The 24,836-nt window shown below is 49.1% G+C and overlaps 1 protein-coding gene across 2 annotated transcripts in view; it reads left to right on the plus strand.

Moving 5' to 3' along the window:
• Positions 1–24,836, plus strand: part of nhsl1b (NHS-like 1b) — a 67,440-nt gene that overhangs the window by 33,130 nt on the left and 9,474 nt on the right. The window contains exons 3-6 of one of the 2 annotated variants that reach the window (XM_061811503.1): positions 20,407–20,559; positions 21,962–22,095; positions 22,949–23,111; positions 23,736–23,867. In XM_061811503.1, coding sequence (XP_061667487.1) covers positions 20,407–20,559; positions 21,962–22,095; positions 22,949–23,111; positions 23,736–23,867 — 582 coding nt within the window. The remainder of the gene's footprint in view (positions 1–20,406; positions 20,560–21,961; positions 22,096–22,948; positions 23,112–23,735; positions 23,868–24,836) is intronic. The other variant, XM_061811504.1, reaches the window with a different exon arrangement.

A 24,836-nucleotide genomic window follows, 5' to 3' on the forward strand; every position in this document is an offset into this window, starting at 1 on the left:
TTTCCTTCCGGGTGGGCACTCCGGTTTCCTCCCACATCCCAAAAAGGCGCAACATTAATTGGACACTCCAAATTGCCCCAAGGTGTGATCGTGAGTGCGGCTGTTCGTCTCCATGTGCCCTGCGATTGGCCGGCGTCCAGTTCAGGGCGTACCCCGTTGACAGCTGGGATAGGCTCCAGCACTTCCCGGGACCTTTGTGAGGACAAGCGGCAAAGAAAATGGATGGATGATTATCATGGCATACTTTTTAACACCAGCCGTTCATTTGTATGTAAATGCAAAGAAAAACATTAGCTTAGCTTAGTGTTCATTTTCAGCCGACTTCTTAACTCGCAATGTCTTTGTCTCAAAAGTATTCTCCGTATTTTCTCGTACTACCAGAGACAAATGACGTACTCTGCAATAAATATGATTTTGATTCATATTTGGCACTGCATTTCAATGCAGCGAATAACCGCCAGCAAATTTGCATCAGCCCAGACTGATGCGGTTAAATGGCGACAGTAACTCCGAGGCTTTGAAGAAGGGGGGCTCGGCTCTGACGGCAGCGAATGGGAGGCGGGGGCGGAGGGGCTTTTTTCTTTCTCTTTTTCTTTCTTTTTTTTCTTTTTTTGCAAAGCAGTTTCCTGCAGTGTGGAAGTCGGCGTGTTGCCGCTCGTGTGTGACTGGATGAGGGGGAGGAGTGGGAGGGCGCCGGCGAGGGGGGAGCGGGGCGGGGCGGTTCCATCGCCGTAAGTGTCGCTGTCTCCGCCGTGTGCGCGAGGAGCGAGCGGCCACACGGGACGAGGCGGAGGAAGGCGCGTTTGTTTCTTGCGGAATAAATGACGAGGAATGTTCTGCTTGAGAGGTGAGTGTCCACAACGGACGCTGACGTTTGATTTGATTTATTGATTGTTTTTTGAGCGTGCGGCGTGCGATCGGCAGGCAGACAAAGAAAAGTTGAACTCCATCCCTCCTTTGTTGGAAACTAACGTATGGCAGAGCACTTTCCTCCCCTCAATCTCCTCCCTTGCGTGCTCCAACTTTGGAATCATTTCTGACTTTGTGCCTGTTCTTTTCTTTTCTTTCCTTTTTGACCTGTGGTGTGAATAACGGCAACTTGTCATCAAAGTGCAGCGCGGTGTGCGTGCTTTGCAACTGCGACGTCGTCTCGCATGTGTCAGCTTGTGAGAGCGGACGCTTAAAAGTGCACTAAAAGCAAAACCAGTCTGACTTTTCTGTGGTCCTCACACTCAGCCTCTCTCACTCACTGTTGGCTTCTACGACCTCCTCATCACCTCTGAAGAATGCGTGTGACATCATCGCCTCGGACGGATTTGTAATATTTGTCCTACTTTGCGTCGGAGGAACTAGACGCGCTTGATTTGTTGTAGTGAGCCACGAAAAAACAATGTGGCGGGCCAGATTTGGCCCCTGAGCCTCGAGTTTGACACACAAAGTCATGCGTCTTTCTGATGGAAGTAATTCTCTTGTCTGCTGCTTCCAGAAGTGATGAAATACTTGGACTGTTTTTGGGGTTGAGAGAGAAAAAGAAAGAACGCAGCCGCTCGCCGTTCGCCGTTCGACACTTTTATTGACATTCGTAATTTCCACACCAAGTAGACGCGTCGCCCGCGCTCTCTGACACAAAACTGATTTTATAGAAGAACTGGAAGGCTTTGTAACCAGAAAAGAAATTCATCTCCAGTCAATGATGAGACCAAATTTAGTAAATCAAAGTGGCAAAAGCAGTTTTTCAAGGGTCTCGCCCAGCTTGCCCGTCAAATGTCGCTTTATGGACGCTGGAGTGATGAACGGATCCCTGCAAACGGCAACGTTGCATCATTTTGGATTTGAGATCAGCGTTTGGGTCGGAGATCAAGATTGGGGGGGGGGGTGGGGGGGCCGAATCTCGGCTCGTCACCAGGCGGAGGAATGCCGACGTGTTGGAAACCGGATGGGTTTAGGCAACGCACACTCGAACGGTGAATGTATACTTATGGTGTGAACAGAGTATGTGTCGCGTCATGGAGGGGGAAAAAAAAAAAAAAAAAAAAACATTTCTTAAATACATTATGTGGCCATCAAAACTCTTTCCTCAATCTCGTTTTCCTGGTTTTTATGCTTGAGGGTGTCACAAAAGGAAAACAATAAGTCACAGTTCTTCTGATGATTACTAAAGAACAGAATAGTTGGAAACTTTTTGTTGTTGTTTTTTTTTCCTGGAGAAAGAAGATTCTATTCTATTCTTTTGGTCAGAGATTCTTATTTCACAGAAGCAAATGTTCTGTGGGCCTTGAAAGATCCGTCCAAATGCTCTGAAGGGGGCTTCTCGCGTTCTGGGGAACTCTTCTTTGAAAACGGCTGCCAGTCAATGAGTTCATAAAACACACCAAAAAAAAAAATGATCATAAACTGATCGTTGGTGAGCATAAAGGCCCATCCCTGACTAATCTCAGTTGGAAGCGTCTGGCAGCCAAGACAAACTGACCCAAATTCTCCCCGTTGCGGGTGCCAGAGATGCAGATTGGTGGCCCGCGTTATGATTGAAGGCAGCCCCCCCCCCCCCCCGATCCAGTCCGACCGCGACCCTTGCCCGTCGTCTCGGGCCGCCGGGCTGACCAGATATCCCTGCGGCCGTCTTGTATTTTTGCCCTAAGCTGCTTTGTGCGCTTGAACTTCTTCTCGGGAAAGCCCACAAATTGGAACGCGATCAGACACGCGATCTGAAGTCTGAGCCAAGGCAATAAACGTGTCGTCGTCGTCGGCGTCATAAAGGTCGTCTCGTGTCTTAGTCTGGAATGGAACTCTGCTGACTGTCGTCTTATCAACATTTGCGTTTCATCACAGTTACTTGCGGTCAGATGTAATCTACTAGTGGAGGCGTCATCGGGCCCAAAAGCGAAAGCCAAAGTGATGTCGTTCACCGTTTTCGCCAATAGGGGGTGCAACTACGCTCTCATGAAGGGATTCCTGAACTGGGGGGGGACGGATGCTTTGATTGGCGCCAGATGAACTTTCTTTGGACTTATTTACCTGTCATGCAAGGAAGAGAGGCTGCGCCAACTCCAGTGGGTTAGGGAAAGGTGCAAGGTTCAAGAAGTCAAGTTTTTAAGACCCTGGTGTGCCAACTCCTCCTGGATGTTGAAAAGGGGAAAGGCTTCAAACATTGGCCAATTGCCGCCCTCAACTTTTTAAGCCAGAGGGACGACAACACTTTTGAGGTGGTGAAAGGGCGATGCGCGCATTAAGGAAACTTTGGCTTAAAACGTTTCCGAAAGATGCCTCCTAATAACATTTTTTTTAACGCTGGGTGCGCTGTCGCCGTGGAGATGTATAAAAGTTGATGCATGGCCTAGAAAACTGGTGCATTTAATTTGGGGGGTTTCAAGCGTTTTAGGCATCCCAGCACAGTCAAAAATCCGCAATTTCCGTTCCATTGTCAATCAATCAAAACGCAGCACGTTTTCCCGTAGGCTTTACGTGCCTCGCATGCTACAATGCATGAGATCATCCAGAAAAGATGTGCCGAATCATCTTTTCACTCCAGTTCCACTTTGCGGACACTAATTTTGCACACTTGCTGCCTGAAACGTGATATTTTGGAGTGTGAGAGCGCATGTGACTTGAATTTCTGGAATGTAAGCGTGTCTGCGTGCGCACGTATATTTTCCACACGCACACTTTTTTTTTTCGGAAGGCATCAATCGCCCACGTTAGTTTGAGCTCGAGGGGCGATGACCTGCATAGCTAGCTATATTTCTCCAGCTATATTTATCCGCCACTCTGCTGTTGCATTTCGTACGCATTCTTCAGTGGACACACGTAACAGACAGATGGCGTCAAGCACACGCACACTGGCCCAAACTACAATAACAAAGGTATGATGCAGGTCTGGCCAAAAGCAGGCGTGCACTTTTTTTCATTTGTTCTTTTTTTTTTTTACATGTACTGCGTGAATCATGGCATATAAATTAAGTGGAAAAACAAAGCAAGAGGATTCTAAAGTAGTTTTTTTTTTTTTATAGGATGGGCGGGTGCATGAATAACAGAAGGAGGTCAGGAAGGTTAGGTTAAAATCTAAACTTTATCAAATTGTCAAAGTGTGCATTTACTTTTAGCTTTCACTGAAAACTGAACGCTAAGGCGGCGACGGTGGAGTCGTCTTCCATTAATCGGTGACGGCGTTGCTAATTATCTTTCGGCAGTCAAGTCGCTTTCGACGCCGGCAAACGCAAGCCCCCTCACCGCCACGACTTTTTCATCCGGAATGCCACATTCACTCCATATTGGGTAAAAAGAATCATCCATTTTCAGCGATCAGGAGTGAAGTTTTTGGGGAAAACGACGGCCGTCCGTCTCCCTGCGGGTGAGTGGACGACTAAAGCACAGCATGCAGGTGCTCCATTGGGATTCATGCGGCGCCATGGTAACCATCGTCGCTCATTGCCCAAAGCCTTCCGCTCGACACACGTGGAACACACTCTCGCCACAAATATGCATTTGACATTTCTGCCCGTCCTCGTTGCACCGGGTCACCCTCGAGGCGAGCGCATTGATAGGCTGCGCTTTGCCCGTCACGCTTCGTATTGACGCGCGTGCTTGCGGCGGTTTTGGCCGAGTAATCGGCTCGCGCGTATCGGCCGACCAGACGCTGTGGAAATGATAACCGTCGTCAATGGCCGCTTCAGCTTGTGGCGATCTGCCGCGGAGCCTTTGGCTGGGTGGCAGCCAACCGCGGACAGACGTTCCAATAAACGGAGGATATCTCAAGCGGGGTTCACCTTTACTGGATTCAAAGTCTTAAAAAGCCTTACAATTAGCTTCATTTAGACTAGCAGATAACTTTTATGGTGTAAAATATTTGTGATGAGCGATACTGCACGCCACAAAGCCAAACGTGTCTCCACCGACAATTGTGAGTCTCTGCTCCAGAACCAGATGGTTGTCATAATCAACAATCAGAATTATGCCACGGGTTATCAAGACTGCTGATATGTAACGGTGGGAAAAAAAAAAAAATGGCAGGAAAAAGAAGCTTGGCTAAGTGTTCTTCTTGTGGTGTCGAATTCTATTCATGTTGGTGGAGGGTTAGTTGCTTCTCCATTCCTGCTTTGTGATTAAGGGCGATACAAATGAACTTCACGGCAACAATTGGCTCGCGCTCCGTTTCACGTCGCGATCACAGTTCCGTGGCTCGGGCCAATTTGACGTCGACGCGACACTCATCAGGATTTACTATTTACAAGGGTCATTTATGAAACGATTAGGGAGAAAGAAATCACTCGTACGTCCCAGACCGCGGGATAATCGCTCACCGTCTAACAATCGGGAAACGGGGGACGACGCTACGTCCCGGTCGTCTTATCCGCACGCCGCTCGCTGTCGCTACTCGTGGGGTGCTTTATAATCCCAGTGTTACTCCTCATCCTCAGCTGTCACGGTAGATGGCACCACCCGTCACGTTCTGATGCCGATCTCTTGTGTTTTAATCCTCCGTGTTAAAGTGTCAGGTATTAATCCACGCCGCCCATCTGCGGCTCACCTCACGACAATAACAATTGCTGAGTCTCCGTGCCCGGTCGGATGGCCCACTGACGGCAATCGCTGTGTGTGAGACGTCATCATATTTAGTAACAAGAGCGACGCACGTGCCGGGTTTGGATGTTCGCGGCCCCGTGACGCCAATTTGCATTGTTTGTGTACCATCTGACGGACAAATGGCGACCCTGTTTCGAGGCAGAAGCTAATTAGCGCCAGTATGGCGTCCATCTGCGTTGAGTGCGTTCCGCTGGGTAATCCCGGTTTACAGATTAAATGAGCAGCGTCGAGAACCAGAAGAACTGGGGAGGGATGGCGCGGGGATTGAGGCTTCAGCACTGTGACAAAGCGAGCAAGCGAAGAAGAGCACTGAGCTCTGTCGGAGGCGCTGACGGGACGCTTTATGAACATCATTTGAAATCAATGGAGTGAGTTTGGTTAAAGGCACGGAGTGATTGTTTGGTTCTCGACCTCAATTTTGGAGGTTTTACATCTGGATTTTTGTGGTCATTTTTGAGAGTCAGGAGCCGGCCAGGACTTTCTGGTAGCCGACTGCTAAAATAGTTGCGGTGTACATTTGTTGTGGGGTTCGGGCTTTAATCCAACCCTCCTTTGTCAAGCGAATCAATAGGATCCCCTGAGAGAAGGAGCGGAAGGACAAAAACTGGAGGAGGAGGAGGGGGGGGTGGGCATTAGGTTGCAGAAACTACCAACCACCACACTCGCAGATACCACCTCAAGTGGAGGCTCCAGAGAGAGAGAGAGAGAGAGAGAGGGGGGGGGGGGGGAGTTGGGGGTCTGCATAGCCAAGGGAGGTGGGTGACTGATTGGGGTTAAGGTCTTAACTCGGGATGATCACATATGTGCACTGCCTCTCCTCGGTGCCGGCGGTCAGCTGCTGGCAGAGGGCCTGCTATGAGGACCCCCCCGGCAAGCGGCAAGCTCCGTTCTCACTCCGGCCCGCCAACGACATGGGGAACCTCCTCCAGTCGGAGCCCTTCCCCGCTGCCCGGCCCAGGAGCGAAGGCTACCTCTGCAAACGTTTGCTGTCCGTGTCCAAGGTCCATCAGAAACGGGACTCTCTCTGGACACCCAAACCTCTGCTTGGACCCCTCGCTCGAAGCCCGTCAGGGAAAACGGAAACCTTCCACCACCATGATACAGGTACAGTCCCAAAGGGCGAGGTTGTTGAGTTTGCATACTGTGCGTCCGGACTTTTGACGCTAGTTCCAGTTCACGTTTACAGAGGTTATAAAGTTCTTTCAGGATCTTTAGGATTACCCAGGTAGCAGTCTCTATTAGCCTGACATTTGTGTTTCTTGTTGGAATACCTGCCACATCTTTATCTTCTAGACTTTTGACATGAGTTCCAGTTGACGTTTCACCAGAATTGTAGAGTACTTAGCCGATCTTTTGAGGCGTGGTTACCCAGCTGGCAGTCTCTATTCGGCTGACATTTTTGTTTGGAACAGGAACCATTCAGATTGGCTACCAGGTCTTTATCATCCAGACGCTCGACGATATTTAGGGTTAGACCTGAAAGATACGAGCGATTACAGAGTTTTTCTGTGGCCGGATTACCCAGTTTCCTGACATTTGTGTTTACTACCGTAAGAATTGCAGTGTTAGTTCTGGCATGATGTACTTCAGGCGCCGGGGGTGGTGATCTTGCAGGTGATGATTACGGCGTGTGTCACAGCACGTAAACGTCTCGAGCTCTTCCCCGAGTCGGTCTTTTGTCTCTTCCCGTTAGGTGATCCACGCAGTCTGCCTCGCTCGCTGTGTTGAGCGGCGTCGGTGCAGATTGGCTTTGCCACCTCTGACACCGACGGTCTTTGGTGTGCCATTGTTGGGGGGCTCTGTAAGCGCAAAGTCCTCTGAAGACCAGCGAGAATGCAGACTGTGAGTTCAACGTAATATTGAATCTCAGGTTATGTTCTGACTGTGATGATACGTGCTGTGGGCAGAACCATGAATAACCTTGAGTCAAACCACATATCTGGAGACGCTCTGGGCCAAAGTATCCTTTGGGAACCGGAGACAAAAGCTTACAGCTGGAGCTGATGGTTCTCGTCTGCAGGGATGTTGTGGGCTGACACATCGGGGTCACGGCGATGCCCCGTTTTCACCTCGGTGAAGCTTCTGTCACGCAGTCACTTTTTACTGCTTCAACTTCTAGTACTTGGTCAGGCCCAGAAGGCGGATTTCTTTCTTCCAGCGCATTTAGCGTGACCGAACGCTCGCGGGCGGGCTCGCTCCGTCCTCCCGCCGGCTCTGGCTAACGTGTCATGACAGCTGAAGATGGCGCCGTCGTGAGTACAGCATTGTCCCAGCTCCTGAGGTGTAATCGGGCGTCACGCTCACTTTGTGCTCACGCACCGCCGCGCGCGGGCGGCTTTTCGTTGACAAATACCATCCGGCCGGATACGCTCGTCGTACTCGCGGAGCAACTCTTGCGGTTCTGCTGCGGTGGCTGTGAACTGTGACAGAGAATTGAAAGAGTGCAGCAGGTGTTGCACCAGCACCCGCCCCCGCCGTCCTTCACTTCAATCCTTTAGAGGGAAGGCAGGTTGAACTATCGACCGACCAATCAATGCCGACAGCTCCCGCGGGGGTGGGGGGGGGGGGGGCACCGGAGGGACCTCGCAGAGTAACTAGATGGGGGACAAATGAAATGAAATGAAATGAATTGTAGGCCATTATGAAGGAAGTGTTCCTCAAAATCAGATATTTATTTTGCCCTCGGAACTTTTTATCCCCCTTCCTGGATTTTCTCGACCGATACAGGCACTTTCCGAATCCTTCATTTAGAATTAGACGGACAATACACAAAAACGTTCATTGTCGTGTGTTACTAAAACAAAGTTTCTTAACCGCTTGCTCAGAAACGTCCAGTCAGGGATTTGAAATAAGATGCAAATTCTTCAAACACACACACACACACACACACACATTCCCTGTTCTGCACATTGCCCCCCCCCCCCCACCCCACCCCGGCCCCCCACGGTGGCTCGCTAAAAATAAGGACGGAGCCCAGTCGGTCGGAGGAACAATGGCGACGGGGAGATTCCACACTCAGTTTGTGGAATGAGGGGTCAAGGGTCAAGTAAGAAGCGTTCAACGGTAAAATGTTGCGTTGTGGTCCGGAGGGTTCAGTTTTCCCTTCTTGATCCCGCGTCCCGTGGAAGTCCGAGCGCTCTCCGCTGTCAAGTGCATTTTGGGTCAGGACGTGAAAGCGCTCAGGAGAATTTGCCGCTTAATTGCAAGACGGGCCTCGAACAGACAGGCGGTGACGGGGGGGGGGGGGGTGGGGGGTCCGTCTCGCTGATCTTGTTAGAAGCTTAATGGATGGTTAGCGACTAAAGTGGCGCGAGTGCTCCGTCACACCAAGATGCCTTTGACAAATAGAATCCAGTTTGGTGGATTCTGTGAGGACCCTCTGATGTTTTAGAAGTCCAACGACGGGCTCGATTTTTGTATGCGCCGCTGCCGCGTGTGCGGTCATTCCCTTTAGCCCTTCTATGGCACTTCACATTATCTGTTAGCATTAAGCTAGCAGTCTTTTTTTTTTTTTTTTTTTAACAAAATGGTGTGCGTTTGTTTAGCTGTGCGGTGTTTTGTTCCCTTTAGTTTTGTATCAGTTTTGCATTAAACTTCAACTTGGAGTGACGACTAACCTCTTGATCTACTGGATCCAATTTGCTGCTATTTTCTGTCTGTCAAACAAAAACAGTTCACTTTTATCCTTTGTCATAAATCATTATCATGGGTCTTGATTCTGAGCCAGTTCCGTATCCCCAATTAGTGCTTTTGTGCATTTGTTAATTTTGGTTGCCAAGCAATGGCGTGGCGCACATAGACAAACATCCGTCGGCACTCACCTTCACACCTTGGGACAATTTAGACACTTCACTTAACTTAGCATGCCCGTTTTGGGGATGCGGGACGAAAGTGGAGTTCCTGGAGAAAAGCCACACAGGCACAGGGAGAACATGCAAACTCTGCACAGGCGAGGCCAGATTTGAATTGGCAACGTCACATCTGTGAGTCAATTTTGCCCCCCAAAAAAAAAAAAAAAAAATTAAAGTAGTGGAACTGGATTGTCATTCATCATTCATGGAACGCTTACCAAAGCTCTTGGTGCACCCCCCCCCCCTCCACCCCGCACACTGAGTACTCCTTAAGGACCCCAATCAAATGGAGGCTTCATTAAGCCTTAGGAGGCCCCAGCAAAGCCTTCCAAAAAAAAGTCCCCCCCCCCCCCCCCCCCGTGGAGAGCGATTATAAAAGAACAAAGAGCGAGCGGCTGGAAAGTGATTTAAAGAGGCTCCAACATTTCTCCCATTGATGAGTTATCTTCTCTATGGAAACGTCGTCTTTGCTACTCGAAAATATAACTGGGTGGGGGGGGGGGGCGGAGTCTTCAAGAAATGTGCAGAAACTAAAGCCGTGTGGTTGATTTAATGTCGGACAGTACTCATTTTCACCACAAGGCGGCGGAACAACACAGGCGAGCAAAAGCTCTCCTGGCCCAAGCTGCCACAAAGTTTTTTTGTTTTTCTTTTGTAATATTGACACAAATGCATCTTTGAGTGACAGTTGACATGCTGAAAGGATTACGCTAATGAGAAAATGTCGTTAGCATTGAACGGCAGGGCAGACGCGTCTTTAGCCGGGACAAAAAGGTGCAGGAGGTGTCGCTGGGAATTTCATTTGGGGAATCTTAAATTTGCTCCGCCGGTTTCCCCCGGGGCTCATTAATATCTTCGTTATTACATTGGTGCCCAGATAACGAGAGGTGGCGTGTGGAGCTGGACAGGCGCAGGGAAGGGGCTGATTTATGGACGAATGAAGCTCAGCAAGTCGGGGGCTTGAGTGGATTTGGGGCTTTCCTCGTTTTCCCCAGGGTAGAATCGGCACAATGGGGACGTCCTCGTGTTTGGATTTGAAATTGCACACCAGCTTCGATCCTCGTCTGTGTTTTATGGATCACGCTCTCTTTTTAACCCCCGCGGCTACCAAAGTGGGGGGACGGATCACGAGATCGCGTCTGCCTTACTTATGATGATTGTGAAAACAGATTTTGGACATTGGTCTGGTAAACATGAAGCCAACTAGCTCGCTGACACGTCTTTGCAATTCACCGAGGAAATTCATGCTCTCCTGCAGCTTCTGTCAAATGTCAATCGCTGAACCGATGAATGCAACATGTTTTCTCGAGCCACGTTTTTGAACACAAATGGTCGAGCAACACGTGTAGACACTTGTTATTATAACAGTACCCACTGGCATAGATTTTTCTGTCCTCTGCAGAAAACAACTTATAACACCGGTAAGGATTTGTGACATCTCCTCGGTCTCCGTGTATGTGCGTGTGTCTCTATAATACTGCCTCCAGGTGGCCAAGTCACTCACACCAGGAGCAGCACGGTGTCCATTGAATTGAAGAAAAAAAGTGACAGTTTAATTCGTTACATTCTGTTGAATGATGTTGTTGTTGTATGTTTTGATCAAGTCCAATATGTTTTTCCTCATTAAAATACACAATACAATACCGGCGAGGTAAATCGAATGAGGAAAGACGCACGCAACCGATGCGCTGTGGACCGATTCCGCCGACCGATGGCCTCCGCCGGAACTCGTGTCCGACTAGCGCCCGGACCAGCGCGCCTCGCTTGGCAGTCTAGCGCGTTTCCTCTCAATTAGTGGTTATCGCTCAATTAGTCATGTTCGTTACGGATTGGGGGGGGGGGGGGTTCAGTGTCGCACCCCCCCCCTCCCCATTTGTGGTCGTGACCCACTGAGAAATGAGGCGCAAGGCGGAAAGTAGGTCAAATGCGACGGTGACAATTAGCGGAAGTGGAGATCAACACACGTACGGCGCACGTTGTTGTTGTTGTTGTTGCATCAGGCTGTAACCCACTTCCTATTGATTTACCCCCCCCCCCCCCCTGCCCCCTCCCCCAACATGATAGAGATAGAGGCTAGCCCCCAGGTGGCTTGTTGCTCTGTAGCCTTGAGCCCCTTAAGGCACTTAACCTAAATTAGCGCAGCGTGCCGCTGGGCGTCTGCAGCAAGGCCCCTTCGATTGCAGCTCAGAGTTGCTCTCGGAATTGTTTATGAATATTCTCACCACAAACGATTTGTCTTTTCGGAGGGCCCAGCATGATGCGAGCCGCGTGAGGAGAAGCGACTCAGAAAATGGACGGCTGTATCGCACATGAAGGAACTGCACTCAGCCGGTGCTTGTTTGGCGTATCACTCGAGGGCTCCCGTCCACCATTATTGATACTTGTACCGCACTTTGAGAATTACTATTTTGAGGATTTGCCGTTTGCTGCGTCTTTAATTGCTGTTGTTTTTGAAAATATTTGCCCCGTTCACTTCAATGTGTCACATGTTATTTCATATGCGCGCGGGCATGACAAACAAAAGCACGTGACGCTTGTGTGCCAGTGTTGTGCGAGCTTTAACGCGGCTGTTCCCGCAGAAACGGGCTGCGGGCGCCACGTTGGCCCGGGAACCCGCGAACAATAACGACGTCGTCCGCACGCACAAAAGAAAAGCGGAGTGAGCGGTGGCCCACATTGCGCTGGTCAATAACGCACTAGGTGGGTATCGATGTTGAGATGTGAGAAGGCCTTTGAGTCAATCCCGCTCGAGACAGCCTGGCTGCATGCTAATGACCTCACGCGTCTGCGTGGTAGATGCTCCCCGTTCGCTTTCACTCGCCGCTAATTTATCTTTTCAAGCGCAACCCTTTTGTCGGTTCTCCCAATTGGGTCGGCACGACAGGGCGGCGTGCGAGAGCGTTGTCCCGGTTGTTTCTGTTTAAGATGTCTAAAGTGCGTTGCCAGGGGCGCGAGCGGGCCGCTGGCTACCAATCCGCTGGGCGCATAACAGTCTGAAAATGGAAACCGTCGAGTCAAAATTGCCCCGGTGGGCGAAAGTTTCACTCTCGGGTGCTTCTCGCTTGCTTTTGCCTGCGATCACGAAGAAATCTTCCAATATTCGCTGCTTTTTATCTTGAAAACGAGTGAGTTCCCCTAAATTTGGCGTGGCCGCACCATTGAAAACTTCGTTCTCAACTTTGTTCCGTTGTGAAATGCATTAAATTCTATATTTTGAATAACTGGTGTGGGTCATCGTAATAAAAGTATTTTGTAAATATTTATATAAATAAGGTAGGTAAAATTGTACTATGTCAAATAAGAAAATACTCCACTAGAGGTAATCAATAATCAGTGGATTTATTTTGAACCAGTTAACCTCAATATGATGGGAACTTGCATCTGTTTTTGACTTCATTTGATCTCTTCAGTGAGAATAATCCAGCCCGCCCGTTGAAATGCGGCTGAAAGTCTGAGGTGGTCGTCGGTGATTCTTGAACTTCATCGCTGATCAAATGTAATATTACATTATAAGTTCCAGCAGCAACCACACGGTTCATTTTTAACAGCCATTCACGCAGCACTTCCTGATGTCGGTGTCAATTTCTATCACCTTATCCTGCGTCTGTTGTCGCGGCTGCCGGCGCGTCCCATTTCCGTTCCGGCTGACTTTGTACCACAAATGAAGCACGTGGCAATCCATCTCTTGTCAGAATTGATCAATTTTTCTTTTCTTGCCGTGAGCTGACATCTTGAGGGTAACCTAGCTAGCATCACGTGCGTTGCTGATTTTTACCACGGCTCACCTCTCGCACGCGCGTCCACAGGGACGTAACTACGAACGTCACGCTTTTCAAAATAAGAGCAACGCAGCTGTATTGCATGCACGGCATACATATTTTTTAAAAAAAATGTATTTTCCAACCGGCCTCACGCTAAACATCGATGGACTCGTTAGTTGTTGTTGTTGTTGTATTCCGGGTTTGTCGTTGGTTAAACGTGCAAGCAGCAAGTCACGTTGGCATAAGAGGAGCGCCGACTGTCAGGAAGCTCGAATTTCAAAGCGTCTCCCTGGAGTGCAGCTGGGTCGGGCGTCGGGGCAAAGACAATTAGGCGTGACCGCCGGCTCCTCTGCGCCGCCTTTCAGAGTCTTTGTGTCGCGCTGGCGCCTCACCTTGTTGTGTGCATCTGCGCTCCCGTCTATCTCCCACCTGTCCCGCTTCCTTTCTTTTCTGCACTTCTCTCTCTCTCTCTCTTCAATCCTTCTTTATCTCTTTATTTCTGTCCCTCCTCGCTCGGCTGCTCGGCAGAAACTGCTTCAGTCCACATCAAAGTGACAATTTGGCAGCCCGTCCATTTCTTTTCATCCTTTGAGTTTGCTCGCTAAATTCTGCGGCGTCGTCCTTCGTCCCGCCACTTTGATATTTTTCGCAGTCAGATTCGCACGCATTGCAGGCGACTTATTGCAACGTTGCGGTGATGAAGTACGAGGCTTGGAAAGGCCGCAAATTTGAACGTCAGTTTCTCAGATGATTCAGAGATTAATGCTAACACGTGATGGCAAACCCTGCTAAACAATTAGCATCACTTGCAGTGATTTAAGCCATTAATTTGATATTGAAACAAATGTAGCAACACATGAAGACAAACTGTAACAGCCCTCACGACTTCTATATTCTTTATCCTCTGTGAAGAATGAAAAATATTAGTGCTGTACTGAGGAGCAGGGAGCATTTCCTTGCACAGTACGTGTGTATCCGTTGTCTGATTCTGTGGCCAAGGCGGACGCACCAGAAAGGAGCAAAATTGCCATTCAATTGTTGCAGTGTGATGTTCATTCATTTTTTTGTATCGCTTACCCTCAATTTATTATAATTATTAATTATATTTGAATGTGTAGTTTCTGTATGGATTGTCGAAATTGGAGTGTTTTTTTCCCCTAGTAAAATGCACATTACAATTTTGCGGCGTTATTTTTTATTTTTTTGGGTGGGGGCGTGGATGAAGGCTGGATCGGATTAATGGCGGTTCCATTCGTTTGAAAAGGAAAAGAGGATTTGAGTGATTTATGTTCCAAGCGTGCTCAAGGGGCCAATGAAGTTGCGTCTCAGGGCACCGCCGCAAAAAGAGTCAAGCGCGCAAAATCAGACGACATCTCCGTCCACGGGCCTGGCGCGATTATTCAAAGGTCTGCTCCTCTTTATCTTTTGGACGCGAGCCCCAAATTCAAAGCGTTGCGGTCGTGACTCGACGGCCGTTGTTGCATCTTTTGCAAGTGTGAAGGAATGCGGGAATGGAGGACGTCAGACGGGGGTGGGGTGGGGGGGTTACTTGTGGCGATTTGACGTCGCCGGCCGTGAAAGTCGTCCCTCCGCGCCTGCGTGCAGCGTTGACAGAACGCCGCCGCGGTGGTGGGGAAGCGCCACGCCGACAGACGGTCTGACCGCAGGCACAGTTGGAGACTTTTTGGGTGTCAGAAAAAGGTCGTGCAGAGGAGGAGGAGGGTGACGGCGGGCGGAAGGGGGCGAGAATTTGCGCGTCTTTTGCGGCCGGGAACTTTGCCCCCACGTTAGAATCATCAGCAGCGTCATTCCCGATTGTTTACTCAGCCTCGGCCTCCGTCACTCGTTGGCCTTCTGTGTCACGCTTGGCCGTGGGTCAACTTTCGCCCCCGTCGTGCTTTTTGTTTGTGATACACTGGATGCAAGGGACCCCCATTTTTGGAGATGCAAGTTGTTGTCTGCCTCGTCTTGCAAGTAAAAAGCAGAGACCCGATGGCAGTGAGCTCAACTACCGTCCCCTTTACAACAAGCTGTCAGGGCAGTGTCCTGGCCACGCCCCCTTTCCAACAAGAAGCCGTTTGGCAGATCGAATCAGTCAACGATTCGTCAAAAAGTTGAATGGCTCTTGCAGGTGAAGTTTCCTGTCAAACTTAACATCATACAAAGAGAATTGCACCTTTAGCCGATGCCAATGCTCAGCCATGGAGTGAACACAAAGGCGTTGCGACACATGTAGACACACAATATACAGTAGCTAGCAGTACACCATTTTTTTTTTTTTTTTTTTTTAATCTGCATTGGGCGGGTATGCTATGATTAGCTCGGGGAGGAATTGAGACGTCTCCGTGAACGGGATCAATTTCTGCCCGTCTTCTACTGCCCCCAGGTGGCTACGGTGTGCACAACAGAAGTGGGAGCGCAATTGGCAAAACGTTTTTTTTTTTATGTAACGACGTCGTTACTGTCAAAGTTGTCGCGACGAACCTCCGAAAACCCTTCGATGCTCACTGAACAGAAGTCTCGCGAGATTTGCTGACGTCACGAATGGCGACCGTTTGAAGTCGAAGATCCGTTCGAATGTCCCTCGCCTGTCATTGGTCTTCCAAGTCGATTCGATTCACCCAATCAGCATTCAGCCGGCCCAGCCACAGCGGCGCTTTCACCGATAGATTGACACCAACAGATGAGACCAAAGGGATCGGGTTCTCGTTGTCAAAAGCCCCCACCCCCCATAGCAAAATGAGCCATTTCAAAGCACTTCAAAGGACTAAAACGTCTCTTTCGACAGGCCACGCGATTGCTTTTAATGAGTGCGGAACATTCGGACGTGCAAAGTGTCTACGAGTACCTGCCGTGTTTATCTCCACCCGGCAGCACTCGAAGGCTCATGAAGCGGACAAATAAAACCCACGCAGACGTCAGCGGGGAATTGGACGCCAGCAAATCAATGCAACCGATGCACTTAACGTCTGAGGAAGAAGAGAAACGAGAAACGAGGAGCAACATTAGCGGATCGGGTCCAGTTGAAGGGTTTCAGGGGCTCGGCCCAGCTCGCTCCGCTTCAATCCGATGACAAAAATCAAATCCGCTGCGGTGACGCTCGGCCGACCGATCTCGCCTCTCGCCTGCGATTGGCCGGCGAGCAGTTTAGGGCGTTCCCCGCCAGAAGCCGTGCGGGAAAGTCCAAGTACGGTCCAAGTATTCCCCTCTTGAGTACACATCGATGTGAAGTCCCTAAACCGACAGATAAAATGTCAGTGAATCCAAAAAAATGAAAAAGTTTTCCTTTGATTTTCAAGCGGCCGTAGTTTAGCGGCAAATACCGGCGAGTACCATTGACGTGAGTTCAGATTTTCTTTGATTTGAGTATCAGCGGCTGAGATCCGCAGCCTTGACGAGTACTTGATACCTTGAATGGAGGTCGGGATCTTGTGGCAGTACTCGCCCGCCCCACGTTTCAGTGACTTCGTGTTTGACGACCTCTCGACGTTGCAAATTTTCTGCAGTTGAGTCAATAAAAGCCCAACGTGGATTTCTGGTCAAGAGTTTTGTCACGCTCGCGAAGAGTCTGACAAAAAGTGTTTTCTGCATTGAATGGTTGACACGTTCCAAGGTGGGGGCGCAACTTCGAGGATCGTTTGCCATCCCATTCAAGTTGTTCTGGCGCCCCCAGCTGTCCCCCACCCCCACTCCCCAACCAGACAACGGTCTCTTACCATTTGGGCTGAAAAGAAACGGGGGCTTGCATGCCACGTAAGGTCACGTGACTCCCGACACTTAAACTGCTAACCCCACGAGTCTTTTGGGTCGGATTCTCGCGCCAAAGAAGTCGAGGTTTTTGCGGCTTTCACCTTTTTGTTGAAATGATGACATGTACATGTTATATTATGAGTAGACCCCCACCAAAAATCCTCAAGAGCCCGTGCTAGAAATGACACGGCCGTTTTGCTTTAGAGCAGTCGCTGCGCCATCAATTTGGCTTTTTCCTCCGAAGATTCAGGCCCCCCCACCCCCCACACCCCGGAAGAAGTTCGATTTAGCCACGTGAGGTTTGCTAAGCGTGTGACTCGTGTGGAGGCCCGCAAAAAACGCAAGAAAAGACGGAAAATTGAGCGTTTTGCTTGGAAGTGACGGCCTGACGCTTATTTGGTGAAAAGTTTTGAACCCAAAGAAATCCAAAGTCAGTTCCTCCCTCTGAGCAACGTGAAATCTAGTTTAATTCATGTTCTGTCGATGACAAGTAGACGCGCAGAAAAGCTCAGAAGATGCCACGCCCACTTTGATTTGAAGCGGCCATTTTCATTTGGAGGCCTTCTTGAAGGATTTTCGTCCCAACAGTTTGGTTAAGATTTTACCTTTATTTTTCGAACCGTGGAGAATAATAATAATAATAATAAGCCTCCCTCCCGGTGTTGGGGCCCTTTAAAAAGATCTCAATCCTTTCTGGGTTGTCTTTTAAATAACCGCATGGCCATTTTGCGTGATTTAGCCGTCTGAATTACGACCTGTTAGCGGATGAAGCGAGTGGGAGGACAGAGAAACCCTGCTCGGGCTCCTTGGCAACCAAAACACATTTGTAGAGCAGAGGGGGGGGGTGGGGGTGGGGGTGGGGGACCGGACCGCCTCGGGGTTGGAGTGACGATGGCGACGGGGTGGGGGTCGAGACGGTCCCCGCCCAGTTAGACGTTCGCTGGCCGGCGCCGAGCGACGACGCGAGCGCTGAGCTGAGCTCGGTCTCTTCGGATTATCTCGGATTTATCCCCATCGTGGAATTATGGTCTTCATTGGGACCTCGCTCAAGTCGCTCATTAAGTATTTCAAAAGGAAAGGTAAGGCAAAGAACGTAATTTCATAACTTTTTTAACTGCTTTTTTGGATGGAAAATACAATTGGATCCTCGTCGTATTATTTATTTTTCTCATTGAATTTCGCTATTTACGGTCTGTGTTGCTTACCTTACAACATTTATTCATTCTCTTTATATTACAACTTTATTCTCATCATATTGCAGCTTTATACTTTGGTGTTTTGTCATTTTTCACTTTCTTTTCTTTCTTTTTGGATATAGCATTCATTTCTTCTCCTAGCACCGGAATTTTATTATTGTAATGTTACAGTATTTTTCCCCATGTAATGCAAGAGTTGACCTTTGACCCTTGCTCGATGGGAGCGGGGGACTTGAGACCAAGCCCATCTGCAAATAGTAAAAATGAGCGCACTCGTGCAATTGACGCTCCTCATAGTTGCCATGAAACTGTAATGAAAAATTAATAATAATAAGACAGTAATTAGGTAAGCATTTAAACAAATGCCAGTCATTTCTGGATTGGGTCTTTTTTTTTTTTTTTTTTTTTTTTAATCATAGCATAATAAATCTAAAAATCCAACATAATTAGCACGACGTTGGATTATTTATTGATTGACTTCTTCCCAAAGTCCAACTTTGCGCTGGTCGTATTCAGATGTTTTTCTTGTAGTACTCCCCCCCCCCCCCCCATCATGTGCAAACTTTGAAGCAACTTTGGCATTCAAAGCGCGCCTGAATTTGGTCACTCGCGTCTTTGCGAACGTTTTGGCAGCGCAACAACTTTCACTTTTAATCCCAATTGCGTGGAAAATGTCCTCATATTGGCGATTCATACAGAAGTGAAGCGGGCAGGTGCAAAAATAATCATCATTAAGCGGAAAGTCAACGCTTGCGAGGGACGCGCGGACGCACGGCCGAGACCCGAGCGGCCCGTGCCGGGTTTTTAATCCGAGGGCTATTTAAAGCCTCCCGGCGTTGCGGTCGATTATTAGCTGACGTCTGCACTTTGCTCAGCGTCGGGGTGGGGGGGCAGTTAATGCTTTACTTTTGGTATGTAAAACAAACGAGCAAAATAAAAGATGGCCTCCCCGAGGAGTAGAACGCACAGGCGGAGAAAAATTGAGTGTTAAAAAAAAGACGACGTTCGTCCTCACCAATAATTGTTGGACGGATATAGGCTGCAAACACTGAATTTCAGTGATCTGGCACATCTTTTTACTTTTTTACTTGTGCAAGGTGAAAGAGAAAAAGTTACAATGAGAATAAAGTTGTAATTACAAGAAAGGTCAGTTGTGATATTACAATAATGGATGGACGGAAGGATGCTAGCTCCACGTTGATGCCACCTGCAGGAGTTGTGAGGCATCGTGGCCATAACTCATCCAATCGTACTTGACATTTTGTCTTCTTCAGGTCAATCAATCAAAGTTTCAGCCCGTCAGCCTTTTTAAAACGTGATGCGGATGATGAGCAAGAGTAGCACACATCTTGCGAAAGATGTTGGCCCGGCGGGGCGAGCGAGCGCATTGTGCGGCTGAAAGGCCGATGGCGAGACACAATACGGGCTTTTGTGTGGCCTTCTGGGGAGGGGGGGCGGGGGAGGGTTACCTGTAGAACAACAACGGGTAGCTTGGACCTCATTCAATTCAAGACGAACGAACGAGGCAGAGAAGTGGCTCATAAACGGTGCAGCAACACATGTACATCGACAAAATAAGAATACAAGCACACATTCTTCATTCGCTGCATGGCGCAATGATGGCGGCTCACAAAATCTGTTGTGAAACTCTTTTCGTGTGTGTTTCTATGGCTAAATTATACTGCCCCCTTGTGGTGGCCAAACAACGGCTTTTAACGCGAGAAAACCACGTCGGCCCACTCCCGAGCAGCTGATGTTTCACATTTTGACGCCCGAGTTGCCGTCGTATTTTTCCCCTGACACACACACACAAAGGTTGTGTTCCAGGTTCAAATTCGGTTCCCCCGATGGAGTTAATGGTGCGCCCCCCCCCCCCCCCCCGAATGCTCTGCGTATGGTTAGGTCTGGTTTTCCGTCGTTGACTCCTTGAATGGAACCCGAGAGCAAAGTGTTGTTGTTTTTGTTGTTTGGATCTTGCAAGCCAACCGGCGGTCGGCTGAGCCAGCTCGAGAATCGTTTGCCCAGGGTGCCGTTCTGGGACCATTTTTATTGATTTATTTATTCACGTAAAGTAGCTCCCCAAACTGGCGCATCCAGTTTGGGGAACCCTACTTTGGTCCGGCTTGTGGGTGTGACGTCTCAGATAAAAAGCGTCGTTCTCCGCTTCCCGCTCACACAAACGCAGCTTTTTTTTTTCTTTTTTTTTTTCGGGATTAAGGTGTTGCATGGCGGATTTCTGACGGCGCTTGCTGCGTTTTGTCCCGACAGCCGTGTCCAACCTGGACGAGGAGAACAAGTGGACGGTCCACTACAAGGCGCCGTGGCACCAGCAGGAGAACGTCTTCCTGCCGGGCAGCAGGCCCCCCTGCGTGGAGGATCTGCACCGGCAGGCCAAAGTCAACCTGAAGAGCGCCCTGCGAGGTAAGGGGTCACATTGGCACCCAGACGTGGCCTCGGACCCGCCGACGCGGGCCCTCTCGCCCCTCGCTCGTCATGTATGTCAGGTACCGACAGCTGCGGGGCGGGGTTTAACGTTGAATTTGCCGCGGAAACATCATCAGAATGGAAGCCCGCGTGAGGCGTTTAAGAACCCAGACTGGATTTCCTCCGCTCCAAATGTCCGTCGACTCGTTCCGAATTATCGGAAGCGGAGGAGCCGCGTCGATGGATGATATTGACGCAGTCGCGGGCGTTGCGCAACTTCCCGGGCACGTCGCCCCGCGACGAGTTGATGAGTTATTGATTGATGTGCTTTGAGGCACTCATAAAGCACAAGTATGCCACAGCGGGGCAGCATTGGGGGAGGGGCCACACCCTTGCCCCCAAAATCAGCACGAGGGGATTTGAACCTTTGGCCCGGCTCGTCAATCGCAAGCCCTAAACTAGCAAAAAGCCAACAAGTCACTCGTTGCTCATTTGCGCCATCCGACGTCGTCGTCATCGTGGCAAAGTTCTTCTTCCGCCTCGCTGGGAGCGTCTGACGCGTGAAGCGCTCACGCCCACGTGAAGCGCTCACATTAGTCACGCACGTACACTTTGGATTTTGTTCATTGAGGACTGGCGCAGTCGGACGTCACTCGGAAAAGTGAGATAAAAACCCTCTGGGGGGGGGGGCAGAGTAAGCGGGGATGTCTGACAGGCTTCTGGTTGAACACACATCTGCGATCTGCTCCCACGTCGTGTCACACGCACACGCCATCTCATCACAGGGGGGGGGGGGGGGGGGGGGCTGCACGCAAATTGCTAAAACACGCATTCGACGCTGCTGTGTGTGAAATAATACAAATATGAAAGTACATTGGCGTCATCCTACGTGGTCAAAAGGGCAAATGTAATGTGCAAAGCTCATATACTGTACATATTTTTTGTCATATCACTCCACATTTACTGTACTGCTTAGCCTATTATTACTAAATATGAAAGTTAAAAAATATATTTTTTTTATGAGGAAAAGAATGTGTATTTGGGATTGTTCTGTGATTTTTTATTTTTTTTATATATATATAATTTTTTTTTCTGTGTAAAATAAAAATGACAAATGTAGGCCCTACATTAATTTCTTGGATAAAAAATATATTTTTTTTGAACACCATGGATGTTTTTCCTCATTTCTTTCACCCACCATTTCAGTACCAATTAAAACTCATTTGTCTTGTATTTTGAAAGACAAACATTTTTTTTTTTTTTTTTTTTGCTGAGCAGCAGCCATTCATCTAACGTACATGAAGGATCCGTCTTTGCAGCTGCATTTGACCGGAATGACTGAGGAAACGTGCGACGTGTTGCCCCGTAAAACGTTCCCGGTGACTTGTCTCCCACGCAGAATGTGACAAGTTGAGAAAAGACGGCTTCCGCAGCTCGCAGTACTACTCGCAGGGGCCCGTCTTCTCCGACACGGCGCCGTCCGGCAGCAGCTTGTGCGACGACGACGACGACGATGACGATGATGAGAAAAAGGTGATTGTCCGTGTACAAAGTACAAACGCGGATGAAATCTGTTTGGGAAAAAGGCTCTCGGCCATCTCGTTCAATGAAGACTCCCTGGAACAGTGCTTGCCTCCCCCCTTGTGGTTGCAACTGGGATTTCTACCCAATTACCATTTAAGAGAAATTATGTCACTCGGAGCGGAGCGTGCACGTTTCGGAATGTGGGTCGTATCCCGAGAATCTGGAGAAAACCTCCACTCGGACGGGTCGAACACGTTTCCCACCCCGGACGTGCTAACCGCTAGTCCCAACGCTCGCGTGTCAAGCGCAACGCCTCCTCAAAAGTGCATTATTCACAAAAAAAGTGAATAATTTGCTATAAACTTTCCCCAAAGAATGACCACAATCAATTTTCCGAGAGACGTATCCAACCTACTCATTTCGCTGTTAATAAAAAAAGCACCCAGACTTTCAATCTTGGAGGCGTCGTCATAACGCGAGGGAAGAGGCGGAGCTTCACAACGCTTTTCAGAATGCGAAGCCTTCGAGAGAGTTCGAGGATTTGTTTCCAAATTTTTCCAACTCAAATTGCCCAAAAAGAACTGACGACAATTTGTGATGGGGTAAAAGTGTCGATTTGTTGAATAAATGTGAAATTGACCGTATTTGGACAGCAACGAGATTTGAAAAAACTGGAATGGAAAATAATTTGCTTTGCATTGATCAATGATGGCCGAAATTTCTTTGCTTAGCTAAACAGCAGCAGCACCTTCCGGCTCGCCGGGATAAAACGCTGGACGCGCTTTTCACGTAAATGTCCTCGGCGGCGAAGGAGTTAATGACGCTGACGTGTTGTTGGCGTGTTCCCGTCTCGGTCCGCCAGTCCCTGGCGTCGGCGGAGGAGGAGGACGACGATCGATCCCGGACGCGGGCGCCCGGCGACGAGGCCGACGCCACCCGAGCCCCCGCGCTGCCCACCCCGGAGGAGAGGATGAGGCTGATGGCGCAGTCCGTGCCCACCGACATCGTCCCCATCAACGTCACGGGTATGATTGACAAAAAAAAGCAAATTCATTCTCACAGAATCATAACAATAGAAACGTAGAAAAATTGCTAAATCCTTTCCAAAATGAAAACTACCAAGAGTGCAATCTAGCATCCAAATAATTTTAAAGATGACAATGCTTACACGGTGCTATTAAAAAGTTGTAACGGCTAATAATCCACTAATATTAAAAATACTAAATCAAAGATCCACTAATCCAAATACTAACAAATGAATAGTTTTTTCTTCCCTTTGACAACAAACAACCATTTCTTAAGTAAGTTGTTGTGTTTTCATCTTCCCCGTGCATGTTTTCATATCTCACTTAACATAAAGCGCAATTTGCTGCAGCAAAAATGTCATTTGTACTGTTTAAAATCAAAAAAAAAAAAAAGGCAACATCTCCTCTCGGCGGTCTGGTGGCCTCCTCACGTTCATCGTTCCCAGAGAAAAATGCTTTACTTTTATTTTTGTTCCACGCACGTTTGCCTGAAGATAAGCAGACTTTATCCCCGCATGCCAAGCCACCCCTTCTAACCGTGTGCCGTGTGCCCCCATCCCCATCCCCATCTTGTCTCGCATGTGCGCACCTCGCCTCCCCTCCTGCACGCCCGCCAACTACCAGGCTCCGTGTTTGACCGCCAGGCGAGCGTCCGGCGCTCCCTGGTTAACGCCGACACGGTTACCCGCCGGCCCAAGAAGCCCAAACGCAGAAAGACGATAACGGGGCGGCCCTCCGACGACAGCCTGGAGCTAGGTAGGTTTCACTGTGGGAATGCTGCCCTCTGCTGGTTGCAGTCCGCCTGCATACATGCCGAAATGTTTGGAGGAATTCATGTCTTGCATTCTCACTGATGATTACAGACTGGCGTCGTTTTTTTCCCCACAGTTAATCCCTTCCTTCCGTCTAATCTGATTTAATATGCTCGACTTTTTCCTCTTTCTAGTGGACGAAGCGTTGGTTGATTTCATTCAACCGGAACGTTCCGTGCGACGGTTGTTTGGGACTTGTCAGTTACTTAGATGGGTTATGGTTAGGGGTTAAAAAAAAAAATATACTTTTAACATTCACGGTGAGCAACTGGTTAGAACTCCTGCCGGGGTTCAAATCCCGATTCCGCCTGTGTGGAGTTTGCACGTTCTCACTGTGCTCGCTTGAGTGGCTTTTCTCCCAAATCCCGGAAGCATCCATGCCAGGTTCATTGAGGACCCAAAATTAATTGTCCGCAGGTGTGAATGTGAGGGCGAACGGTTCTTTGTTTCTACGTGCCTTGCGGTGAACATTTGATCTCAACACGTGCATAAATCAATAAACGCATAGAGGCGCACCATAAAGATGGTTGGTGGACCGCTGTCACATTTTATTGTTTTTTTTTTTTCTTGGGGAAAACAATGTTCTCGAGTGCTGCGGGACTTCGTCTGTTCTCGCCAACTCCTCCGGCTATAAATTAATGAATGATTCTCAGTCACTGGCTGCCTGATGTTCTCCGACTAACAGAATTTCATATGGCAAAGTGCAGATGAAGTGGCAAAACAATCCTCCTCGCCAGATTCGAACCCTTCCGTCCGTATGTTGGTGTTCTTCCCGGTCACGTGACTTGACCCGCTCGACGCACACCGGCCCAAACGCGGCTGGATTTTCCCCCGGTCGCGTGACTGCCGTCCTCGCAGCGAGACTTCGTTTTCCGCTCCCAGTTTGACCCGACACGAGCGTCCTCCCTATTTT

Source organism: Syngnathoides biaculeatus, chromosome 23, assembly GCF_019802595.1.
Source record: "Syngnathoides biaculeatus isolate LvHL_M chromosome 23, ASM1980259v1, whole genome shotgun sequence".
In the NCBI taxonomy this organism is placed as follows: Eukaryota; Metazoa; Chordata; class Actinopteri; order Syngnathiformes; family Syngnathidae; genus Syngnathoides; species Syngnathoides biaculeatus.